Below are 23,196 nucleotides of genomic sequence, written 5' to 3'. Positions count from 1 at the left end.
TTGCAAGAAATTGTATTATTTTAATATTGGATGTACAAAATGGTAAAAAAATACCTACAATATTTCCTTGTTTACTGTATGACAACATCCTCAGGTTTAACAACAGCATACATGAGAACCAAATATTTCTACTTAAAGAACAGCTGCAGAAATTCCAATTTAGATCAGCAAGAATTACAGGATGAGGCACATAATATACTTAGGCATTAAGAAGTTAAAATGCTAGAAAAGGCCATTGGAAACCATTGAAAAAATAGTAGATCTTCTCACATAGTTCTTCTCCGTACTAATTCAGAAACATGTACCAAAGAGCTGCCTGGATATTTTGTAAGAAATAGTTTGACGTTCTTAAAAGGAAAAAAAATCAGGCTTAAACAGTAACTGCAAAAATATAATTGATGCAACTTGAAACCCTTTAATCTAAACACAGCTGAATGATTTTGTGTGATACTATATTTTAAAAGCTTTACATAACATGAAAAATGGTTAGAGCACCTTTGTGTGTTTTTTTAAATTGCAGAGGCCCCACCCCCAAAATAAAATTGTTATATTGCCAGAAAAGCACTTACAGTAAAAAGTGTACAGTAAAGAGCTGCACCCCCCTCCCCTCAGCTAAAACCTTGCTAATACACAATTTGAAAGGACTAGACACATAAACTCAAGTATATTTGAAGAAAGAGTTCACCACAAGCTATAATCACATCACGGCTTGGATCCAAAGATCCTACAGCACAAGCAGAAAGCAGAAAGGGATCACACATCCCTATTGGCAGCTTCCCAAGGTCAGGTGCTCTGTAGAATCCCCTGACCCTTGAGTCAGATTTCAGGATGTGTGAGACTAGACTGCAGGTGCTGGGTGGAGATACCCAGTGTTTTTCTTTCCCTCAATTTCCTTTACTTGTACAGTGGCACCTCGGGTTACATACGCTTCAGGTTACAGACTCTGCTATCCCAGAAATAGTACCTCGGGTTAAGAACTTTGCTTCAGGATGAGAACAGAAATTGCGCGGCAGCAGCGGGAGGCCCCATTAGCTAAAGTGGTGCTTCAGGTTAAGAACAGTTTCAGGTTAAGAACGGACCTCCGGAACAAATTAAGTACTTAACCCGAGGTACCACTGTACTTTCTTTATCACGATTTTACATTCTTTTACAATAAGGCACAAAGGCTGGGATCTAAAGATCTGCATAATGCACATGCAATCATTTGACTCCACCCCACCAGTTTTTGAGCAGAAAACCTTCAGCTTCAAAACTGGTTTTCTATATTACATAGAGGACTGCCTTTTGAAAAATAAAAGCCCAAAGGTCCCATGGGTATATCAGTTGTGCGGTTCTTTGGATCCTGTCTACCGAGCAAACTGCTAAACAGTCATGTAAACCAAAGTAAACCAAAATTTCATGTATCACAGATTGCCAATGTGCAGAGGGCAAACAAATTTCCATACACTTTTCTCTTTTAGATTGTATTTTGGCACATAAACATTTCTCAAAATGAACAAAAATACCCCTTGTCCTTAAATTATCTGGACAGCTGAATTTTTTATCTGATCTTTTTTGTGTAGAACATATTGCAGGTATCTAGTAGTGAATTCCTTTAAATAAGACAACTGCCTTCCAGGAGCTTTAAAAAAAATATATTGCAGCATTTAAGACTGAGCTCATTGCCATCTCCATTTACAGTGAACAGCCCACTTGGCATCAGTTTCAAGGAGATGCTTCTGAAAACCATTCAGGTTTTTGTTTTTGCAGCCATTGAAATGGTCTTAAGTTTCTAATTTATTATATGTACACAGATAAAAGGTACATTTTATTAATTCTCCTTATAAGATATTAACAGGTGGGAAATCCGATAGGCCTATGATGACATTTAAAGGAAGACGCAGGCCAGGATCCCAAGGGATGTGTGTGGTTTTCTACAGCTCCCCTGCCAACAGCATTCCTGCATTCCCCTGAAAAGCTCTCCTAATGGCTAGGAGGACCCTTCCGCAGAAGAAAGGAGCCCCCTCCAAGTATACACGCAGTGTTTTGACGAGTGGGGGTGGAGACAGTACCAAAAATTAATGCAGACTTGAAATAGCGAAGTCCGAAAAATATTAGCGTTACTAAATAATATGATCTATGTTGGTTTTGTGCACTGGTTATTTTTGTTCCATGATTTCACACTTGGACTCGTGCAACACGTTCTGGATTTTGGTTTGTTACTCTGAAAAAGCACCGTGGTTAAAAGGGCTTGTTTTTAATCGTCCTTTTCTACAATCACTTCGCCGTGAAGCACTTTTCTTCTTTGACGAAGCATGTGGAAGTACAGTTGTGGAAACACTATTAGGGAAGAAAAGAAAGAGCAGAGGTGTGTAATTGTAGCAAACGGAATTGGGTATTTTATGTCATCTAAACCCCGCACTATGGCTGCAGTAGGGTCACCATTGCCTTGCTGTTCACATTGGTCAGGAAGCAAGGCAGGGAGAGGCCAGGCAAATCAGTGGTGGTGTGGTGATCAGGCCCAAACTGAGCCTGATCGTAGTGGGGCTGGCTCAGTCTGTCCCCACACCTGGAGTGCCCAGTTTCAGGGATCCAACCACAGCATTTCTTATAGGGACAGAACAGGGAATCACAGAGGGATTGTGGCATCGCTCCATGGGGTGGAGGTGGGCTTGGTGGAGGAATGGCTCCACCCCAGTCAAAGTTTGAATTTCAGCCATATGCCCCAGCTGCTTCTTTTTTAAGGATTCAAGACAGCTTACAAACAATCATGCAATAATTTTTAAATGCCTACATCAGCCAAGTCCTAAAGCAGCAGTCTTAAAACCTACACCAGAGAATGATGGAAACAATTTCTAAAAAGAGCAATCATAAGGAGAACAGTTCTCAATGAAAATAAGTCGAAAGAACATGTAGCCCAAAGCCGTGTTTCATCCTGAGCAATTCATTGTTTGGGAATGTTGCTAAGCAGGGCACAAGATGAAGGCAGAAAGCACAGGGTGGTTAGCATGATTGAATTCGGAAGAATGGGGATGGCTTGGGTTTATTACATATTACTTCATTATGGAAAGATGCAAGGTATGGTAACTGAGTAATAAAAGAAGATAGGATAACCTTTTGAATGGCACTTTTAAAAGACAAATGTTTCCACATGCATCTATCGATACCTACGTGGTACATAGGATGCCATGACGATGAGAAGGAAATAGTAGTAGTCAAAAGAGACATTATACTTGTTGGGAAGTCTCACTGAAAACATCCCCGATCTCTTCACGTAAGGTAAGGCAGCATAAATGGTTAAAAGCTCACCAATGACTCCCACGGGATATAAGATGATGAAAAAATTGTACCTGGAAGAAACAATATTACTAAACAAATCACTCCAACCATTATCTTTCTGATTTTCTGCTTTGGATTACAACACTTACCTGGGAGTAAGCTCCCCTAGATGCAATGGAACTTACCATGCTTGCTGCCCATGTGTTCTGGTTGAGCAAAATGCTGTAAATTCCTCAAAAGCTATAAACTCGGGTGAATGAGCCAGCCAACTGAATACACACCTCAGTCAACTGTGGGCAGTCATGGGTCTCCCTATTGTCTTCCTCAATTGTGTTGGCTGTCAGCAATCGCCAGGGACCAATGGAACAACTCTATATTGGGATGGAGTTTTTAATCCCCATGAAGAATTCCTTGGTGGGGGGTTATTAATATATTATTATTTCTCCCTTTGCAATCAGGTTTACCTAAGCCTGCAATTGGGAAAGATGGTCTGAAATGCCTAGTATTTCATTTCATTGGCAGTCAGAACTTTTATTTATTGAACATGGAAACGTTCAATCAAGATCTGAATTTAAACTTTGGCCCTGAAGATCAGACTTTAAACATTTACCCTGATGATACTAAAACACACACATCCTAAGTAGAGAAATATCAGCCAATGCACTTGTGTATATACAGCTGCTGCTGCTGTTTGGACAAAGGAGCACCATTAAAGTAGCAGCAAACAGTGGTGGGATTCAACTGGTGTGCTTGTGCTCATGAAAGAACTTTTGATCAAGTAGATGCCTCCAAAATGGAAAAGGGGGCAAAGCGATTTTTGCCTATTCCCCCGGCAGTCTTTCAAGCCCCCAGCCACCTTCCCCCCTGTTCTGGAGGATCTCCCAAGTCTCTGGGACTGGTTTTTGGAGGTCACTGAGGGATGCAAGGGGAAGGGTGAATTGGCAAAAAATCCTCTTGAGAAGGCATCCTTAGCTAACTAGATTCTACCCTAGTGTACTCATCTGGCTTGCTTTATAGTTAATAGTACAACTGTGTTCAAAGATAACTGAAAAATAATGAAGTTGGGAACTATCCTTTTGAAATATGTGAATGTACTATGGACATTTGGGAGAGCCCATGGTCAGTTCCGAAATATAAAAAAACACTGGTCTTGAAAGGTGCAACTGCTTTATTCAGAGCATTGGGGTGGGGGTGGGAGAGTATTCACTGGTACAAAATACTGGAACCTCTTTATTCCTGCTAGCCATGGAAGCAATTTTGAGCACTTTTACCTTTGGCACTTTTATCAATATATAGGTATCTGCAACTCATTTTTTACACACACCCAAAAAAGTACTGGCTTTAATAAACATATTATCTTTTTTATATTTGACACCTTACATGCCGGACACTTAAAGCTATAAATACTTTGACAGAGGGTTTTTTTTGCACAAGGTAAAAGCATACAAATGCAGCCATTCATAAAGAACCAGCCTCTTGAACTCAGGCTGGAAAAGGCAAAGGTGGTTTGCTCCCAGGGTCAGAAGGAAATGCACCATGTGCATTCCATGACCAAAAGTGGTGCAGCCAGGGAACCCAAAACCCTCGAAAGAACTCAACTCGAGTAGACTGTATGGGGTGCACAAGAGAACCAAACACATTAGCGACATGCAAAAAGAAAGAAAGAGAACTCAATAATACTGTCTGGGCACATCAGAAGCCAATTAATGAAAGGAGAGTTTTCATATAGCTAAGCTGCACATATTCTACTATGCACAAAGCAGCAAAGCTCCTCTGGCAGCAAACACAAGAGGATTAGAAAATCCCAAACTATTACAAAGAAGTACGGAATAATAGTTTGTCACATTTTTTTTAATGCGCTGAAAGGCAGGGTGCTAAATGAGTTCCTTTGAATTCTGAAATCTCATTTAAGAGATAATACACAATGGAGGGGGCGGTGGAATCAGAATATGGTTGTCTGCTTTGCTTTGTAGTGTTTTCGCAGCAGGTGGGGGTGGGGAGAGATACCAAAACTCAGTGATGGAGCTCATGTTTTGTATGCAGAAAATCCTGGATCAAGCCCTAGCATCTCCACTTTAAAAGTAGCAAGTGATGGGAAGGAGCTCCAGCAAGACACTGGATAGTGACTGCTAGTCAAGAGTATATGATGCTAAAAGGAGAAATATACAGTCCTAACATTAGTTTGTTATGATTTGGCATACACATTGCGTAACATTAAACATGCCATGTTTAAAACTGAATGCTCAGTTTAGAAAAGAACTCTAGATCAGTGAAATCTGATCACTTATCCAGCTGCATTTTTTTATTTAAAAAGGAAAAATATCTATCCTGAGAGAAAAGAGCTGCAGGTGTTGCCATTGCAGAAGCTTTTGCCATGTATGTGAATATGACTGGGTCTCTAAACTACCACATGCTCATCACCAGAGTGCAGTTGAAAGTGTCTGCTTCAGTTGACGCAAGCTGTTAAACAAAATAGCGACAGCACCAGCCACTGAAACTGCCAATAATATGCATTTACCAGGGAGAAGCCCACTGAACACACACACGAGCCTTACTTCCAAGTAAATATGTCTATGATTGACCCAAAATACTTGGGTCAATGTTTACAATACAAGCACACTGGCCAACAGCAGCAACATGGCAAAAGGCTAGAACTGCAGTTGCAAACAGATTCCAACTCGCCAGCTAGCATGACCAATGTATCAGGGAGGGAGTTGGTCCAACAATACTTAGAAGGCCACTGGTTCCTCGCCCCTGGGGTAGGAAGATTTTCAGTTAAGGTGGCAACTGCCTTCCCCCCAACTGCATCCCTTGTATTTCTTTCACCTACTCTACTTCTGCATCGAATTCCAGCAGAATTATATCCCCAAATTGACATAACAGAAAGACTCGCACAGGTGTTGCATTTTGCAAGTTTTTGCACTTTCACTTATAAAAGGCCTTGTTTATCTATCGGGAATCCCAAAATAGCATATTATCCAAGCAAAAGCAAAGCACCTGTGAACAAACATTTTTTCTATCTTATTCAATATGCAGTTTTCAAATGACACACAAGAACTCTCTAGAAATATTAATGGCATGAACACAGGACAGGTTAATTTTTTTAAACCAGCAAACTCTGCATTAAAAGCAGATCCAAAAGTACAAACACAACTTCTCAGCTTTAAAAACAAACCACACACTGTGTATTTCCTTGCCAATTCAGCATGCATGAAAATTAACATGCACAGAACAATGAGAGACTAAACTGCAAGGCATTCTCCACCTGGCCCATTTTATGAAGTATGGCAAGTGGTTGAGCATATTGAATGTGTAGAAGGAATATCGAGTAATCTCTGTCACAGTCCATACGACCAGAAAAAGAATAACGCTGTCCTCATTCTGGATCTGTAGAAGTATAAAGAACCAACATTTTCTGCATCCTTAAATTGTAAAGAAAGCTGGCAACAGAATGGCAAGGCAGTACACCCAAATCACTGTTTTTAAGAAGAATGCATGTTATGCTAAACATCCCGCACCAAACTGAGAGATTGCCTATGGAACAGAGCAATAACTAAATATAGCAAATTCACATATGCACATGGTTCTCTTCCCCCCTCCCCCACAACCTTGTTAGTTACCTTCCCAAATAATTCTTCTTTGGCCTGTTATTCTTCAAATGTTGCTGAACTACATTTCTGATAACTCCGAACCATTGGCCATGCTAGCTGGGGCAGATGGAAGATGGAATCTGACAACATCTGAAGGGGCACCCCTGATTTAAATCACTGACAAAACACATCAGTTTTCAACCCAGCTACTATTTTGCTTGCACATCCTTTTTCGCCTTCGTGCCTCTTCTAGTAGAGGAAACCTTCTATAGTCTCCTCTCTACAGTGCTTGATCTAAGAGTTGATGGAGGGGACCCTTGGGCAACCCTAATCAGAAAAAGGGGCTGGACATACAAAGTGAGAACACTCTTAGGCTGCATCTGACCTTCTTGGATGAGTAGAGGTGGTACCACTGTGCCCATGATAAGCCCTCTGCTGGTTCTGGGGCCCTGGCCTTTCCAGGCCTATTATTCCCATTCTCTGGTGCCAGGCCTGTCCTCTTCAACAGGCCGTTGCAGATTTTTCCTCTCCACATTTTCCAATAAATTAAGATAATTTCACTTTGTCTTGTGCAACCAAAAGGAGGCTACGGGCTGCAAAAAGAACCCAATGCCAGAATGCTGGCTGGAATCATTTCTGCAAGAGGAACTAGGCACTGTAGCTGACTATATGCTCATCTGCAGCTTGGTCAACAACCAAGTCATTCTACTGTCTTTGCAGGTGCTGGACATCTACCAACCACTTCAAGATATCAGAGGCTACCCAGAGCTGTTGAAACAAGCAACAACAGATTAATTTCTAACTCTGCAAAGGAGGGGCAGGGATCTCTTTTACTGCATTCTGAGAAGAGGAATTACAGATAATTTTCTTTTTCGTTAAAGTGTCTGAAAACTAATAAAAGCTCCGTGGGTGTCTGTGAAATAAGATAAAGGAACACTGATTTTGTTACAAGACCAGAAGGGGATCACGTGCTCAACTACTTGACAAAATCCAAAGACCGTGAAGTTTTCAGACAGGTGAGCATCTCAAGTACCACATGAGGTCAAGGAGTAGCACCAAGTGTTTACTCTTCAAATGTTTTGTATTAATGTTCACCTAACATACTGGTGGGAATGTCAACTTGCCAATGCGTTTTGGAAACATTTTAAACAACAGATTGCATTGACGATAGGAGCAGATTTTAGTCTTTCTCCAATGTTGATAAGATTGAGGATGATGTGTCTGCAGAACAGATTCTTTAGTGAAAATCTTGTTAATCACAGCCAGAGTAGTGCAGGCCAGAAAATGGAAATATCCTTATGTTCTATCTACATGGGAATGGTTTCTGAAATGCTTAGAATTAGCAGAAATGGACAAACTAATTTGGTTTATAAGAGGAATGGCAATGCTTCTAATGCAGACTTGATTAAGAGGTGGCTGTACTTTGTAAATCCCTAAAACAAAATAAAAGAAAAATGTAAAGAAAAAATGTTTTGCATTATGCATGCTTACTCAGCAGCAAGTCCTACTCTATTCAGTAAAGGGTTTACTCCCAGGTAAGTTTGTGCACAAAATTGCAGTCTAGTGTTGTTGTTTTTTAACAGTTTATACACAGCTTTCTATTTTTAATGTGCTGTGCCCACCTAAAATTCTGAAGAAAGAGCAGCCTTAACAAGCTAATATATACAAAAATTGATTTAAAACCTTGACTGATCGAACTTCGCGCTTGTTCAAAGAGTTTCCATTCTCAGAAAATTGATGAGCATGGGTTTTTGGGAGGATTCTTTGCAATGTCTTATCCACAGCAGGTAATAAGGCTCATTTATGTGTGGGGATCTAATCTTTTGGATTTTATCCATTCTGTTACAAAAAGAGAGCAAGCTGACAGTTTATATGGATGATGAGCTTGATAATAGTTCTGTTAGCAATCCAGTTACAGTTAAGCATTTGAGCTTAAGCTCATATGTAGCCACATCCCACAACTCTCTGCACCAGAAAATTAATGGCTTAGCTTAAAGCATGTAGACCAATATCCTAGCACAATACAAAACATGGCAATGATGCAGAAATGCAGATACAGTACACTTCTTTCTACAATGATAATTTTATCAGCTTATTTTGGACAGACTGGCTGGTTTCCCTCCTGTAAGAGGAAAAATGCAGTTAAAAAGCAGCTTCTGTGCCCTGCCCTACAAGGGACCCCTGCGTTTCGATTAGTGCTAGATGCAGAACGGAATTGCTGTCTTTTATGCTGCTCTTGGTACAGTCAAAAATCCATTTTTACACCTAGCACAATCTAAGTTAATTGTGTTTGAATAACACCTTCCCTCCTTCATTTTAATGATCAGTTGCAGACTGGGACTTATTCATCATACCTAGCGACATTATTATTATTTATCTGACCTTGTTTTCTTTCTTTCTTTTATGTTAGACCTTAATCGTGGTTTATTTTTGCTTTCAAATCCAGCCTCTTAAGAGCTTAGATCAGGAGTGCGGAAGTAGATTCTGATGCTGGCCATAGCTCGAACTTGGCCACCCTCCACAGACCACTCGGGTCTGTGGGCGGAGTTGTCCACCTGTCAGTCACCGGATGTCACATGACACCAGGTGATTCAAAATTCAAGATGGCTGAAAAGGGCTGAAAAGGGAGATTCTTTGTTTGCATCCCCTGCTGGAGTGCAAGTCACATCTGCAAAGGAGAATCCTTTGCATCCCTGGCTTGAGTTCAAATAGGATGTGAGACTGAGGAAGGGTTGGCGTGGTTGGCCACAAATGGCCTGATGGACCAAGCCTCTGAGTCCCGGCAGACCTTATTTGGTTTGTGGCCTAGAGGTTCTCCACCACAGGTTTAAATTATCTCAAAAGGCTGCTTTTCAGTTATGCTAGTAAATGTGTTATATGACTGTTACTTAGGGGGATGGGATGCGGGTGGCGCTGTGGGTTAAACCACAGAGCCTAGGACTTGCCAATCAGAAGGTTGGTGGTTCGAATCCCTGTGACAGGGTGAGCTCCCGTTAGTCGGTCCCTGCTCCTGCCAACCTAGCAGTTTGAAAGCACGTCAAGTGCAAGTAGATAAATAGGTACCACTCCAGCAGATAGATAAATAGGTACCACTCCAGCGGAAAGGTAAACGGCGTTTCCGTGCGCTGCTCTGGTTCTCCCGAAGCAGCTTAGTCATGCTGGCTACATGACCCGGAAGCTGTATGCCGGCTCCCTCGGCCAATAAAGCGAGATGAGCGCCGCAACCCTAGAGTCGGTCACGACTGGACCTAATGGTCAGGGGTCCCTTTACCTTTACCTTTACTTAGGGGGAACTTCCTACTAGGCAGGGCCCTCTTCCCAAACTCACTGATATATGCCAATGACTGCATGAATCTAGTTCCTCCTTCTCCTCAAATGCGGACATGGCATCTTAGGAAATAATACAAAACATTTGTACCAAGGCATAAAAATAAAGAAAAATGAATTTGAATGTTAAACCTGTTCTATCATTTAAAAACAAGCTGTTGTGGTTCTGAGCAAGCTGCACACAGTTTGGGATACCAATTTTTAAAAATAATAATCAGCCCAAGAGTTCTCACCTGCAAGCCTGTTTAAAACAAACATAAAAAGGAATGAAGAAATTATGCCGTTCATGACTATAGTCAAAACTGCCACCTGCTGGTGATACAGTATAATGGCTGGGCCCTTTTCAGCAAATGAATATAGAAATGAAATGGGAAAAAAGCTAGGGTTAATTTTGGTTGTAACCGTTAAGATATTCAAAACAAAATTGAATTGTGGAGCAACTATCACAGCCTGAAATTATGAACTATTGTAAAGCACATTCTACACTCTGTGAAAGATTGGGCATCATCCAGCCAAAATGCCACACTTTCCAGGGCAATCCTAAGCAGAAGTCTGAGTTTGGTTGAGTGTGATTTGCCTTCCTAGTAGGAATGCTTAGGATTCCTGCACAAATTTCCAATGGAAGCACATCCTTAACATTTACCCCAATGGAAATCAGTATGATGTTAGTTAGTGGTAATTAACATCAAGCACTAGGCTTTCACATAAAATCACTCCGGTCCAATTTAACTTTGTAATATACACCTCACCAGCCTCAGCTAATTTCCCCTGGGAGCTTATAAAGGAATGGTAGGAGTCTTTCCTTATACCTATTATAAGCACTTACTGCACATACCTAAGAACAATGACATTAATGCTAACTAGGAAAACACCTGCATGAAAGATTAATTCACATGCATTTAGCTTAAGGCTTACTTTCACTTAGTCCATTCAACATGTGCTAATTTTAAGTCCTCTCTGAAACAGGAACAGCCCAACAGCTTGGTGAATCGGTTGCCAAAGAGATGTGTCAGCCTTTGATCTTGTTTCATAGAGAGAGCAAACCAGGCAGGAGGCCAACCTAGCTCAGATATCCGTCTCCAATGGCCTTTAAGTCCTCATCTCCCAAGCGTAAGGCAGACACAAATGAGGAACTTTTAAGTTCTGCCTGCGGAGCTGTGTGCTGTTACAAGTCAGCCTCAGCCCTCTGAAGGTTCCTTCAGCCTTGCTGAAGACACATCTCTGCTGACTTTTAGAAGACTGCGAATTGTCACAAAACACACACGCAGAGTTGAAGAGACAAACAGGTTCATGACACTTACCTGCTTTACACTATGTGTAATAAACCACACCATAAAGATTCTGGAACTCACTTGGACCCCGGTCACAAGCATAGAAGTGTGCACTACTCCTTAAAAAGAGAAACAGGTCACCTTTGTCTCACAGGGCAGGATTTTGTTTAGTTAACTGAGAAACTGAAACCATGACTCACCAAATGCACAGTGGATTATCTGTAAATTTAAAGAGAGAGAGATGGGGAGGATGAACAACTGAGTATTTCAAAAGCAAAACCATAACTGGTCTATTCTCATCATAGTTATGTTAGAAATAAAATACAGAAATGGAACTTCTAGGCTGGGATAGAATTTAACATGGAAAATGCAAACTATAGAAGACTCACAGCAGTCATGGAGGAATGAGCACCAGGAGATGACTCTACTGGCAGGTGGGCACATGACAGCATGGAGAATACCACCACCCTGTTGCAAAACTAGGCACTTCATAAACAGCAAAACAATAAAAATATTTTTTAAAAAAGTTGCACATATAGGGGCAGGAGAGGCAAAACATCTGGCAACTGTTTCAACCACTCCACTGGAAAGCATAAGGCTTGGAATACAATGAGCACCTAAGTGCTAATAGCATAACCCACTTAGAGGTTTCCTTATAATTAAGCAACATATGCACTTTGTTAAATAAATAAGCATTTTTTTTACTAGAATTGTTAGCTGCACTATTTGGGTTGTACAATGTTCTGCTATTTATCTCAATATATTTGTATGACCGCAAACTGGCTGCTGTTAGGTGTATAGTCATGCATCCCTTGACCAGCCATGGCGCTAGAACCCAGAAGCCAAACAGCTCACTACATTTGCAATGTTAAAGGGGATCGTAACTCAATTTCAATTTTTGATTGCTGCCTTAAGTTGCTTAAATTGGGTTGTATATGCAATACAAGTCATATTCTCAATAGAGCCACTGAAATTAATGGTCTGGAAGTTAGTGCAGCTGTTTTAAAGCAGGGGTTATGTGAGATCTAAATGGATCCCCAGCCAGTAATCTGGCTGCCGCATTTTGGACCAGTTGAAGCTTCTTCTTCAAGGGCAGCCCCACACAGAGGATATTACAATATTAGGTAAAGGGACCCCTGACCATTAGGTCCAGTCGCGCACGACTCTGGGGTTGTGGCACTCATCTCGCTTTACTGGCCAAGGGAACCGGTGCACAGCTTCCGGGTCATGTGGCCAGCATGACTAAGCCGCTTCTGGTGAACCAGAGCACTGCACGGAAACGCTGTTTACCTTCCTGCTGGAAGGTACCTATTTATCTACTTGCACTTTGACATGCTTTTGAACTGCTAGGTTGGCAGGAGCAGGGACCAAAAAACAGGAGCTCACTCCGTCGTGGGGATTCGAACCACCGCCACATCTGGCAAACCAGCCAGAGGTGGGAAAAAGCACCCCAAGCCACTAAGGCCACCTGATCCTCTAGTGACAGTATGGAATCCAGAAGCACCTCCAAACTGCAGACCTGCTCTTTCCAAGGAAGTTCAACCCTGTCCAGGGCAGACCATCTTCCTACCTCCTGCCTATGAAGACTTTAGACCAGGCTTCCTCAACCTCGGCCCTCCAGATGTTTTGAGACTACAATTCCCATCACCACTGATCCTGCTAGCTAGGGATCATGGGAGTTGTAGGCCAAAAATATCTGGAGGGCCGAGGTTGAGGAAGTCTGTCTGAGGAAACCTCTTCCTTTTCGGGATTCAGCTTCTGTTTGTTGGCCCACATCTAAGCCATCACTGCCTCCAAGCCCCTGTCTAACACCTCAACTCTCACCTCTCCTGCTTCAGATGGAAAAGAGATAGAGCTGGATATCATCTGCATATGGATGACACTTCACCTGAAATCTCCTGATGACAGCTCGCAGGGGCTTCCTATAGATGTTAAATAGCATGGGGAACAAAATGGAACCCTGTGGGACTATTTCAGTATGTATGTATGTATGTATGTATGTATGTATGTATGTATTTATTTGTTTATTTATTTATTTTGGTGTCCTATTTTGGAAATAGGATTTCCAAATGAGGAAGTGAGATTTTAAAAAATAAAATAAAAATTCTATGGTTTCAAAAACACAAGAGAGTGTCTCTGAAAATAATGGTACAACTAAATAAACATTGTACATGGGACTAACAGTGAATGGCTGGTGGGCCACATCTGGGTCTATGAGGTTTCCTAAAAAAATTAGGAGGGCTGGAGCAAGTCTGAGATCAAATGCATGCAAGCTGTATGACATACATTGCCTGTACTGTACAATGTTGCACACCTGAGAAAGAAAACTGGTTCTGGCCGGTGGGGCAGATTCTTATGTCCCCCCCCCCCACACACACACACACACAGTGGGCCATGTTTGACAGGTGGGTAGCACCACTCACTTGCCGATCATTCATCACAATAATATAAAGTGGCTCCTTCTGTCCTGCACAGTTTGAAATCAATCCATGCAGGCAAAACAACTGTGTGCAGTGCTTTCCAACCGCCAACGATCAGCTGATAGTAGACACTTTGGAAGTGCTGTGCATGGGGCTTTGCAGGCAGTGCCAATCAGTGGTGCCTGCAAAGCCCCGCTTTAACTGCCCCACACCTGATGCCATATATAATGTCAGGAGAAGTGCAGATGGATGTAGCTACCCACCCCTATTGGAGACAAATGCCATTGTGTGGTGCACTTTAATTCCCTCCCTCTCAGCTAGCTGATGAACACAGCATTGGGCCTGTAAAGCATATTCATGCCCAGGATCATACTATGGGACAGAATCACAGCATGGGGAGGCAACTCCAACACCACCTTGGGAACTCATGGAGCTGAAGTCGCACACAAAGCATAGGCAACAGATATAGAAAAACAGCAGGGGTTCCATGAATAACTTGCAGCGAACTATATGGAAAAGAGGGTGAGAAACTTAAAATTCAATTTCAAATCAGTGGGAAACTCAAAAAACTGGTAATTTACAAAAAGCCCAAGTTAAAGTGCCTTTCTTCCAAATTCTGAATAGTTTGCAAGCTATTTCACAAAGCGCTTATCGTCACTCTAAATTATTTAGACATCTATTATGTTTAAATGATGTTTAGCAAATCTATGCTAGCTTTGTGTCAAGAATAAATCTGTATGACCTGGTTCATACTAGCTGGCAGTCAACCAACCACATTGACTGCCATCAGAGCATGTTTTAATATCTTAAAACTGTAAGCCATGTTGGATGTTGTGGCAAAAAAGTGGTGTCAGGGTGTGTGTGTATGAAATAAATGAATAATAAAGTTGCATAATGATGACAGCTCAGATAAAGGATCACCGCAACCACACAAATCATACTCCATGAGCTACAAATACAGCCTCCATGAGGAGGCACCCATTGATACAAACAGCACCTCCATACAGGCCTAGAGTCAGCATGTCACGTGGACTGGTAGCTGCCAGGATAGGGGCTGGTCCCATCTCCATGTATGGAGCTTCTGACCTCAAACTCAGCAGTCCAGAGACAGTTAATTTAGGCTGCCTAATTTATGAGAACCATTCCCTCTGGCTGAAGGTATGGGAACTTCTGTTAGCTTGACAACAGACTAAACTTCTTTGAGTCCGTTAATGTTTCGTTAAAAGTATTTTCCCAGACCACCACTGTCCCATTTTTAAAAAATGTATTGCTTAAAAAACTTACCTCAAGCAAAGCAAAAGTCTGGAAAAATTTAAGTGTCTTTTGAATGTTTTTGTATAAGCCTTTGTGTGTTCCTTTTTCCATGTAAAACCGCACCATGGCAATAGCCAAAACCAGCCACCTAGAAAGAGAAGAAGCAGTATTCTTAATGGAATAATGAATTCGTGCAGTTAACTTATTTCTTACCAGACCTCCTACCAAGCAGCACTACTTTCCAGTCAGGCCTTTGAAGCAGGAGTCCAGCACCCCATTCCAAAGCATGAGCAGAATGGCCTCCCAAACTTTTTGGCTTATGGCATTTTGAAGTAAATGACATAAAATATGTTGCCATCTAAACAGCAGCTCCCCTATAAGTCCACTAAGTTCAGAGCGTAAATTACCTCACTGCACCCTTGACACAAAATCTCATCTACCTCAGCTGACATTTACCACATTTAATAGAACTGCTACAATTACCAAAGTATCCTTACAGATACTTAGGCTCACCCGCATAGTTTGTGGTAGGATTAGAACCCCAATGTGCCTCAGAAAAATGGGGGGGAGGGGCGTGGATTCAAGAACTCTGTTCAGCAAAATTCTTTCTTTCTATACTGTATTTGCACTAGTATGTCATCACACTGTTTTTATTCGCTGTTTCCCAAGGATCGAAAGTAGAGGCAGGGGAAGAAGGAGCAGGCAGGAAGAAAAAGGAGTGGACTCATATCTGTGGTAAATGGTTTGATGCAGGGGTGAAGAGAATGCCTTGTGGGCAAAGAGTGTCTCGGTGTGTGACAGTTTTAGACCTCTGGTCACTGGGAGAAGAGAAAAGAGGAATTGGAGCAGGGGCAGGTAGAACAGTGGAGGTAAACGCGGCATTTGGAGGAATGTAGGATAATATGAGAGGTAGGGGAGGGAGGTGTGAGAGAAGAGAGTTTTAAGGCTTTGGTGATGGGGGGAAGAAAACTGGAGACACAAAATTGGAGAGGGGGCAGATGGAAGTGAATTGGATTAAAAGGGACATGTGCAATGCTGTTAGGAGTGAAAGGGGGCACTGGAAAAAAATAAAGGGGACTATTTCAATGTCACTTCCTTTTTGCTGTACTTCCGTTCCTCAGTTGCCTCACATGAGGGAGATAAAGGATTAAGAACCCTCAAATATCCCATAGTACTTTCATACCCAATACCATGTGTTGTCCAACATGAAGTTCCAGATTCAATGCAGGAATTATTACCAAGTAAACACCTGTATATGTACAGCATCCATCAACTGAACTGCACTTTCTCTACCTCTTGCTCTTAAGATTGTATTCATCTGAAAGATACAGTAACATAACGGTGGGTGCGTGTGCAAAGGAGACTGTATAATGGAAAAGAGGAAGAGGCATGGAAATAGCGGGGGGGGGGGTCTGTGGGCAAGAGGGAGGGAGTTGAGAAAAGGGAGGATGGAGAAAAAAGAAAGTAAAGGTGAAAATGGGGGGGGATGCAAAGGTGGCTGCAAAAAGGAGGGAGCAGGAAGCATGAAAAGGGAGGCAGAGATGAAAGCAGGGGTACAAAAGGGGCTGCAGAATAGGAGGGAACAGTGGCTTTATAATTGGACAGAAGATGAAAAGGGTGTTTAGTTGTTGCAATGTGTCATAGGAGGAAAATGTAAGAGGTTACCATGGAGGGCGTTTGTGCACAAAGGAAGGCTGCAGAAAGGGAGATCAGACATAGAGCTCACTGGACACACTCTCTTAGCCTCACCCAGTGCTATTTTTCTCGAAAAAAGAGGTGCCAGAACTCACCATGAACACCATGAACACCTCCCTCATTCTCTTAGAATGGCAATGGTGCCCACCTGAGGGGTGCCGGAACTGAGTTCCTGTGAGTTCCTCCTGGAAAAAAGCCCTGGGCTCACCTATCTCACAGGTTTGTTGGATAATTATATGTTGCACTACTGAATGAAAGGTGGGATATAAATGTAATAATATATATTTTAATTAGAAATTCCTTCCATAGCTGATATAAGACCCCTTAGGTGTTCAAAGGAATGTGTGAGTGCTCAGACATGTAGGAGGTTGTACTGGGTCTGCGCTGGACATCTATGTGCATACCAGCCCTGGCCACACCTCTCCTGACCTGTGCTTTGTTGAATATGGTTAGAACCCACCCTTGAATGGGGAAGCCTGAATATGCAGAATTCCTGATCCCAATGAGGATTCTAAGCACCTTCAACCCAAAACATTTGAAATCCCCCTTTAGACCTTCTCATGCTGAAAGCAGAGCTAGAACATGTGTGGACATTGAGGGGTGAGGCTTGTGAATATAACTCCCCTTCCTTTAGACCTACACGTGTTCATCTGGACACCCAAAAAGTGCTATCGTATTTGCCGCCATTTAAAAAAAGAATTCATTCCACATGTAGGTTTCCTAGTGAAACATCTAGAAACCATGGTCTCAACCCCAGTCCAAAGTCCAACCAGGGCTTTTTACTCTAGTTCTGGAATACAAGATGTTGAGGCCAGGGTTTGCTCAAATTCCCATGGCCAATCCAACACAAAGAGCCACTCTTCCAATTCAACTTTCCTATGATAAGCGTGCAATAGGATTTCAAGATCCATCCTGCTAAGGCAGCTGTTCTTTATCAGGACTGTGGTGTGATTTCAGAAGGTCCATGATCAAAACAAAATGCAAATACAAGACACCTTGTTCTACAATGATGAATGTCTATGGCACTTCTATACCAACTACCCTGGTTTCTGTAGCTCCTGTAGTTCCTCTTCAGGCTGAAATTTCACATACACAGCCCTCTTGGTCTTGTGATATGCATGTGGGAGGCGCTTCTGAGAATGCTGTTACTTACTAGCTGACATAGCACAGATGGACCAGCTCCTACAGACACTGAAGATGTGCCAGGCGAAAGGCACCAGCATGTTCCCCTAGTCCTCCTGGTTACAAAAGAATGAAAGAAGAGCCCCAACCAGAGAGACTCATCCAGCATTCTGGTCTCACAGTGGACAATCAGATGCCTACAGGAAGCCAAGAAGCAGGACATGAGCGCAAGAGCCCTCTCCCACTTGTGACCCTTGGCAACTGGTTTTCAGAGGCATACTACCTTGGATACTGACGTTGGTCCTTAGCCATCATGACTAGCTGTTAGTGATAGCCTTATCACTCATGAATTTGTCTAATCCCTTTTAAAGCCACCTAAGTTGGTGGCCATCACTACACCCTCAGTCAGTGAATTCCATAGTTTAACTAGGTATTTTACTTCCTTTTGTCTATCCTGAATATTCCAATATTCGGATTCACTGGATGACCCAATGGGAAAGTGAGAGAAAAACTATGGCTATTTTACCCCATACCATGCATAATTTTAAACACCTCTATCAAGCCTTTCATTCACTCACTATTTCCCCCTTAAACTTAAAAAGCCCCAAAGGTCATAACCTTTCTTCATTGATCATTTTGGTTACCCTTTTCCGTACCTTCCCCAGTTCAACTCTATTGTTTCTAAGGTGCAGGGATTAGAACTGCATTAAGTATTTCATGTGTAGTTGCATCACAGATTTATATAACACTATTATGTTATTGGTAGTTTCCTACTGCCCTATCAATTGCTTTCCTAATGATCTGCAACACAGAATTCACCTTATTCACAGCTGCAAAGGGCTGACATTTTCATCATACTATTTGCTAAGAACCCACCACCCCAAGTTCTCTTTTCTGGTGGCCAGTCACCACCAGTTTAGAATCCATTATGATGTGAAGTACGGATTTGTTTATTTTTGTCCCTATGTGCATCACTTTACATTTGCTTACATTAAGCCACATTTGCAATTTTAATGCCTATTCACTCAGATCCTTTGAAACTCCTCACGATACACACATACTGAAAAACCACACTTTCATTAATTTCATGCTACAGTTCCTACAGTATATGAAGAGCACTTTCAAGTAGGAAAAAAATGCACACTGTGAACCCCTGTGTTGGTAAGTCTCATGCAAGACACCGTTACTTTAGCCTATGCACGGCTTGTGGAAGTGCCAGACCAGACGTGCATTTGTTATTCCACTTATTTATATCCCGCTTTTCCTTCCTAGGAGATCACCCTTCCCATTTTATGGCCGCAACAACCTTGTGAGGCAGGTTAGGTTAGACTGAGGGACAGGGACTCAGGGCCGCCCAGTGCGCTGGCTGCTTCGTGGTTGAACCTCGCTCTCCAAGGTCCCAATCCTTAACCCCTATACCACAACGGTGTTAATGTATATCTTTACATTTAACAGGGCGGGGTGGGGTGGGGGTTGCAACAGAATCCTTAGTGCAGCAGCCACGTCCAGTTGGCTCGGGAAGAAGCTGCCCATAGAACAGGAGAGCTTTGCCGCCTCTCTGCTCTTTGCTTTGAGTCCACGTCGAAAGCTGGGTGGCACACTTCAAGGTGGCACACGGCTCTTCTGTTTCGGAGGGTGGCTGAAAGCTTGGCTTGTGGCGTAACCCGCAATCTGTCCCCGCTCAGCTTCTGGCACGGCAGGCAGGTGTTCTCCGGAGGGCAGCAGTCTGCGCTCCTGCGGGAGTGGGAGGGGAGCGCGGCTCGGCAGGGGAAGCAAGCGGCCGCCAGTGGCCGAGCGGGGATGCGCCTTGCGCGGCGGCCGCCGTAAATTATGCCGAGGGAAGCAGTCTGCCCCACGCAGCCGCCGCCGCCCCAGTGCACCCCCGCCCGGCATTCCGGGCTGGGGCTATACTTAACCTCTGCGGCGGGTTAGAGGCATGACGTGCTCGCCTCGCTGGAAGGCTGCACCGTATTAGGAAATGCAGGCAAGCCAGAGCTTCGCCCCCCGCGGCCGCCGCCCTTCTGTGCCGCCCGCCGCCCCCCTGGTCTGAGGGCGCCCCGGCTGCCCCTCTCTCTTCCCCGGGCGAGCGGGCGAGAGAGCGGCCGGCGACACAGCCGCAGCCCCCCCCCCCCCCCGCCGCTCGACCAGCCCCGCCGGGCGCGCGCTCTCCCTCACTCACCCCGCCGTCATGGTGATGTTGTAGAAGATGAGCCAGGCGGTGGTGACGGAGCCGCGGCGCCGAGGGGCGGCCGCCTTGCCGCTCTCCTTCTCCTCCAGCGAGCCGTTGCCGGCTCCGCCGTCCTCTTCGCTGGACGCCATGCTTTCCCTCCCCGGAGGCCAGGCGGAGACAGACGGACACACGTGGGGGGCGGCCGGAGGAGGCGGAGGCGAGGCGGAGGCGGAGTCGGGCGCGCAGGCAGGCAGGCAGCTGGCTCTGGCGCTCGCCCCATCCGTCTTCGCTGAGCCCGGCGGCAGCTGCTGCTTGGACAGCTGCTCGGAGGCTTCGCCCGGCCCCCTCCCGGCCGCGCAGGGGCTCCGGAGGATACCAGAGACCCGGCCGCCTCTGTGCGCCAGGATGACGAGACTCGCCTCTCAAGCTGGGACTCGTCCGCACCCTTCCCGCGCCACGTTGCTCTTTCACTCGAACAGGACCATCCTCTTGGATCATCTTCCTTGACAAGTGTGGTGGAAATATGCATTTATTTTATTTTTAATTATTTTTTAAAATAAAACACATTGTTGCACGCCCAGCGTTTGGCTTCCTTGCAGTGAGGGACAGTAGACTGTGTTGTCTTAAGGGTATATGGTTTATTTACACATGTATACAACTTGCGATGGTTCACAGCATTAACATCCCAGAAGGTCTTGCTTCTCCCATAGTCACAGCTTTGGATTCAAGCAGAAATCAGGCATGGATCTCACGATCTGGTTTCTGCCTGTCTATAGCCCAGCTTTCTCACTGAACTCAACTCTGGCTTTTGTCCTTCTCACTACCAGCCACCCATCGGCCACCCAGTAGAAAGCAACTTCCTTTCTTATACTAAGGACCACTACTTAGGGTGATTAACTCACCAAGAAACTTGCCTGGCTCCTTCAACAATGGAATCTCCCAAACACACAATATTTATAAATTACTAACCCATATGAAATATCAAGGTTTTTCACATGCATATGGTTGGCCACTGTGAGAATGCAACATATAGGACAGGCCTTTGGTCGGACCAGCAGGACCCTTCTTTTGTTCCTAATGCAATGGTTGCCAAACCATTTCCCCCCATGGACCTCTTGAAAATTGCTTGATGGTCTTGGCAGACCACTCACTGGTTCTTCTGCAATTGTAATGTGCTGGGCTAGGTGCTGTATGATTTTTAACTGTATTTTTGTTGCTTCTTCTATTTCTTACATTTTATTGTCTTAGGTTTAGATTAGAATTCAAATTGTAATACAATAAAATGCAATATGAGAAATAAAAAAGGAATACAAATCCATTTATAAATTAATATAATATCAGCATGCTGCAGACCACCTGAATTAAGATAAGGGAACACAGCTGGGGAATACATGTGCACCCAGAGAGACTGAACATGTGTCAAATATTCTTTTTTAATGTGCAAAGCAATTCTAATATAAAACAGATTCATGAATTTTTGTTTCTGGCTCATCCTAAAGTTTCTTTCCTATAGTATTTCCAGGAGTGAACATTAGGACATCCTAGCTGAAAAATGAAATTGGCACTCTTCTGTCTCATTGAACATGTGTTTCTGCCCTTAAGCTTAGGCCCAATAAAAAGGGCAGACAGCAAATCATTCAGCACACACCTTAATTATGAGAGTATAGGATCCCTAACTACGCCAAAGCCTGAAGAGTGAGTGTGACAATTTGCCACAGTACCCACTGCTAAAGTAAAGAGAAAGAGGGAGGAGAAGGATATACCTGTCCTGAGTATGCTGAACCCAAGTCAGCTGTGACCTCCATGTGAGAGTTATGTCCTCCCTCTCAATATCCTATAACAGCAAGGCTACAGTGTCTCTCACCCGTTCCTTGGTCCATGATCCAGCAGCACTGTGGGCAACAATGTAAGCTGCTGTCTGGCCATATCCCCGAGGCTCAGGCATGCTGGACAGCTCCCAGAAATGTCAGGTGCTGCAGCTTTCGATCTGCTGGCCACTAGCTTGTGCCAGGGACGGGGGGGTGGAGTTTCCATGCTTCCTTCTTGCCTAGCCCAGCCAGAGTTTGCTTTGCCCAATAGTGGAATATCACATCATAGCCCATTTTCTTTGCGAGTGGTGGCTGTCCCTGATGTCATAGTTTCTCCTGATTGTTGAGAGACAGCGTGTGCATACAGGTTTGCTATGCATTGACTCGGCTCCCACTTGCCTCGTCCAGCCTCCGCATCCCCACCTGGCAGACCAGGCATCCTTCGACACCTAGAACCCAGGAGACCTCATTGGAGGGGGACGCAAGCGGCTTTCCTAAGCGCGCCTGAAGGGCCTTTTACTCCATTGACACATCCACACAACGCTGTCTGACAATCAGAAGCAGGGTTGAGAAACTTGGGGCGGGGGAGAGATAAAAACGACCGCTGTTTCCCAGGCGCTTCCCGTCGGGAAGCCTCGCCGCGCCCGCCTCGCCATCAGGCAAGTGCGGTGGACACCTCTTTTTCTCCGCCGCTCCCCGTCATGCACCGCGCGCCCGGAAGCGTCCGCGACTAAGGAGAACCAAGCGGACAGAGGGAGCGCGAGGAAGAGGAGGAGGGGGAGTGGGGGGCGGAGCCTAAGCCGCCGCGGGGCCTCGCTCCGTCAGTCGCTGCGCTGAGGCGTCTGTGGCTGTTTGTTGTTTTCCGCCCAGGAGGGGCGGCAGGGAAGCTCGCCTCGCTCAGCCGCCGCCGCCGGTCTCCCCCCGCGCCGCCCTGGGAAGATGCCGCTCTTCACCAGCAACCCCTTCGACCAGGATGTGGGTGAGTCAGGAAGGAGGCCCGGGCAGTCAGTCTGGGCCCGACCCACAGATTCCCCCTCGCCCTCCTGCCCCATCGCCAGCCCTTCCTTCCCTCCTCCGTCCTGGGTGGACCCCCTCCCCATCTCCCCTCGGGGCTCGACCCGCCTCCCACCTGCCTTTCTTCTCCCTGCACGAGGGTCCCGCCTCGCCTTTGTCAAGTTCCCTTTCCCATATGTCAGGCGGGGTGGGGCTTAGCTCTTGAAGGGCGCGTCATGTGTCTTTCCATCGCCTTTATTTCCATCTTTTAAAGCTGTTAGGAGCTAA

At 44.4% G+C, this 23,196-nt stretch overlaps 2 protein-coding genes across 7 annotated transcripts in view; one reads left to right on the top strand and one right to left on the bottom strand.

Moving 5' to 3' along the window:
- On the bottom strand, positions 1-23,107 carry HACD1 (3-hydroxyacyl-CoA dehydratase 1). 5 transcript variants are annotated; one of them, XR_008327104.1, is made up of 8 exons: positions 20,117-20,440; positions 15,151-15,268; positions 11,647-11,665; positions 11,477-11,565; positions 6,524-6,645; positions 3,151-3,329; positions 1,134-2,319; positions 1-912 (listed from the first exon to the last, which is right to left on the bottom strand). XR_008327104.1 is itself a non-coding variant. In XM_053359470.1 (7 exons), the coding sequence occupies exons 2-7, from the start codon at positions 15,244-15,246 to the stop codon at positions 2,237-2,239; spliced, it is 588 nt and encodes a 195-aa protein (XP_053215445.1). In that variant the 5' UTR covers positions 15,247-15,268; positions 23,045-23,107; the 3' UTR covers positions 1-2,236. The 5 variants fall into 5 exon arrangements, 4 of the variants coding, with proteins under 4 accessions (XP_053215445.1, XP_053215443.1, XP_053215444.1 ...); XM_053359470.1 differs by lacking the exon at positions 20,117-20,440 and adding an exon at positions 23,045-23,107 and having other exon boundaries at positions 1-2,319; XM_053359468.1 differs by having other exon boundaries at positions 1-2,319; positions 11,477-11,562; positions 20,117-20,446.
- Positions 22,663-23,196, top strand: part of STAM (signal transducing adaptor molecule) — a 22,703-nt gene continuing 22,169 nt past the window's right edge. The window contains exon 1 of one of the 2 annotated variants that reach the window (XM_053359460.1): positions 22,663-22,894. In XM_053359460.1, the coding sequence (XP_053215435.1) occupies positions 22,855-22,894 (40 nt within the window). In that variant the 5' untranslated portion in view covers positions 22,663-22,854. The remainder of the gene's footprint in view (positions 22,895-23,196) is intronic. The other variant, XM_053359459.1, reaches the window with a different exon arrangement.

Source organism: Podarcis raffonei, chromosome 12 (assembly GCF_027172205.1).
Source record: "Podarcis raffonei isolate rPodRaf1 chromosome 12, rPodRaf1.pri, whole genome shotgun sequence".
NCBI lineage: Eukaryota > Metazoa > Chordata > Lepidosauria > Squamata > Lacertidae > Podarcis > Podarcis raffonei.
The sequence above is the reverse complement of the archived record's forward strand: the minus strand, read 5'-3'. Positions and strand labels throughout refer to the sequence as shown.

Bases quoted from the DNA above. Each gene is read 5' to 3' on its own strand.
- HACD1 (XM_053359467.1), bottom strand. From the start codon at position 20,256: ATGGCGTCCAGCGAAGAGGACGGCGGAGCCGGCAACGGCTCGCTGGAG. The intron at 6,646-11,476 runs GTAAGTGTCATG...ATACTTCTACAG, and splicing joins TTACACATAGTGTAAAGCAG to ATCCAGAATGAGGACAGCGT. The intron at 2,320-3,150 runs GTAGGTATCGAT...CTTCCCTAATAG, and splicing joins CATGGCATCCTATGTACCAC to TGTTTCCACAACTGTACTTC.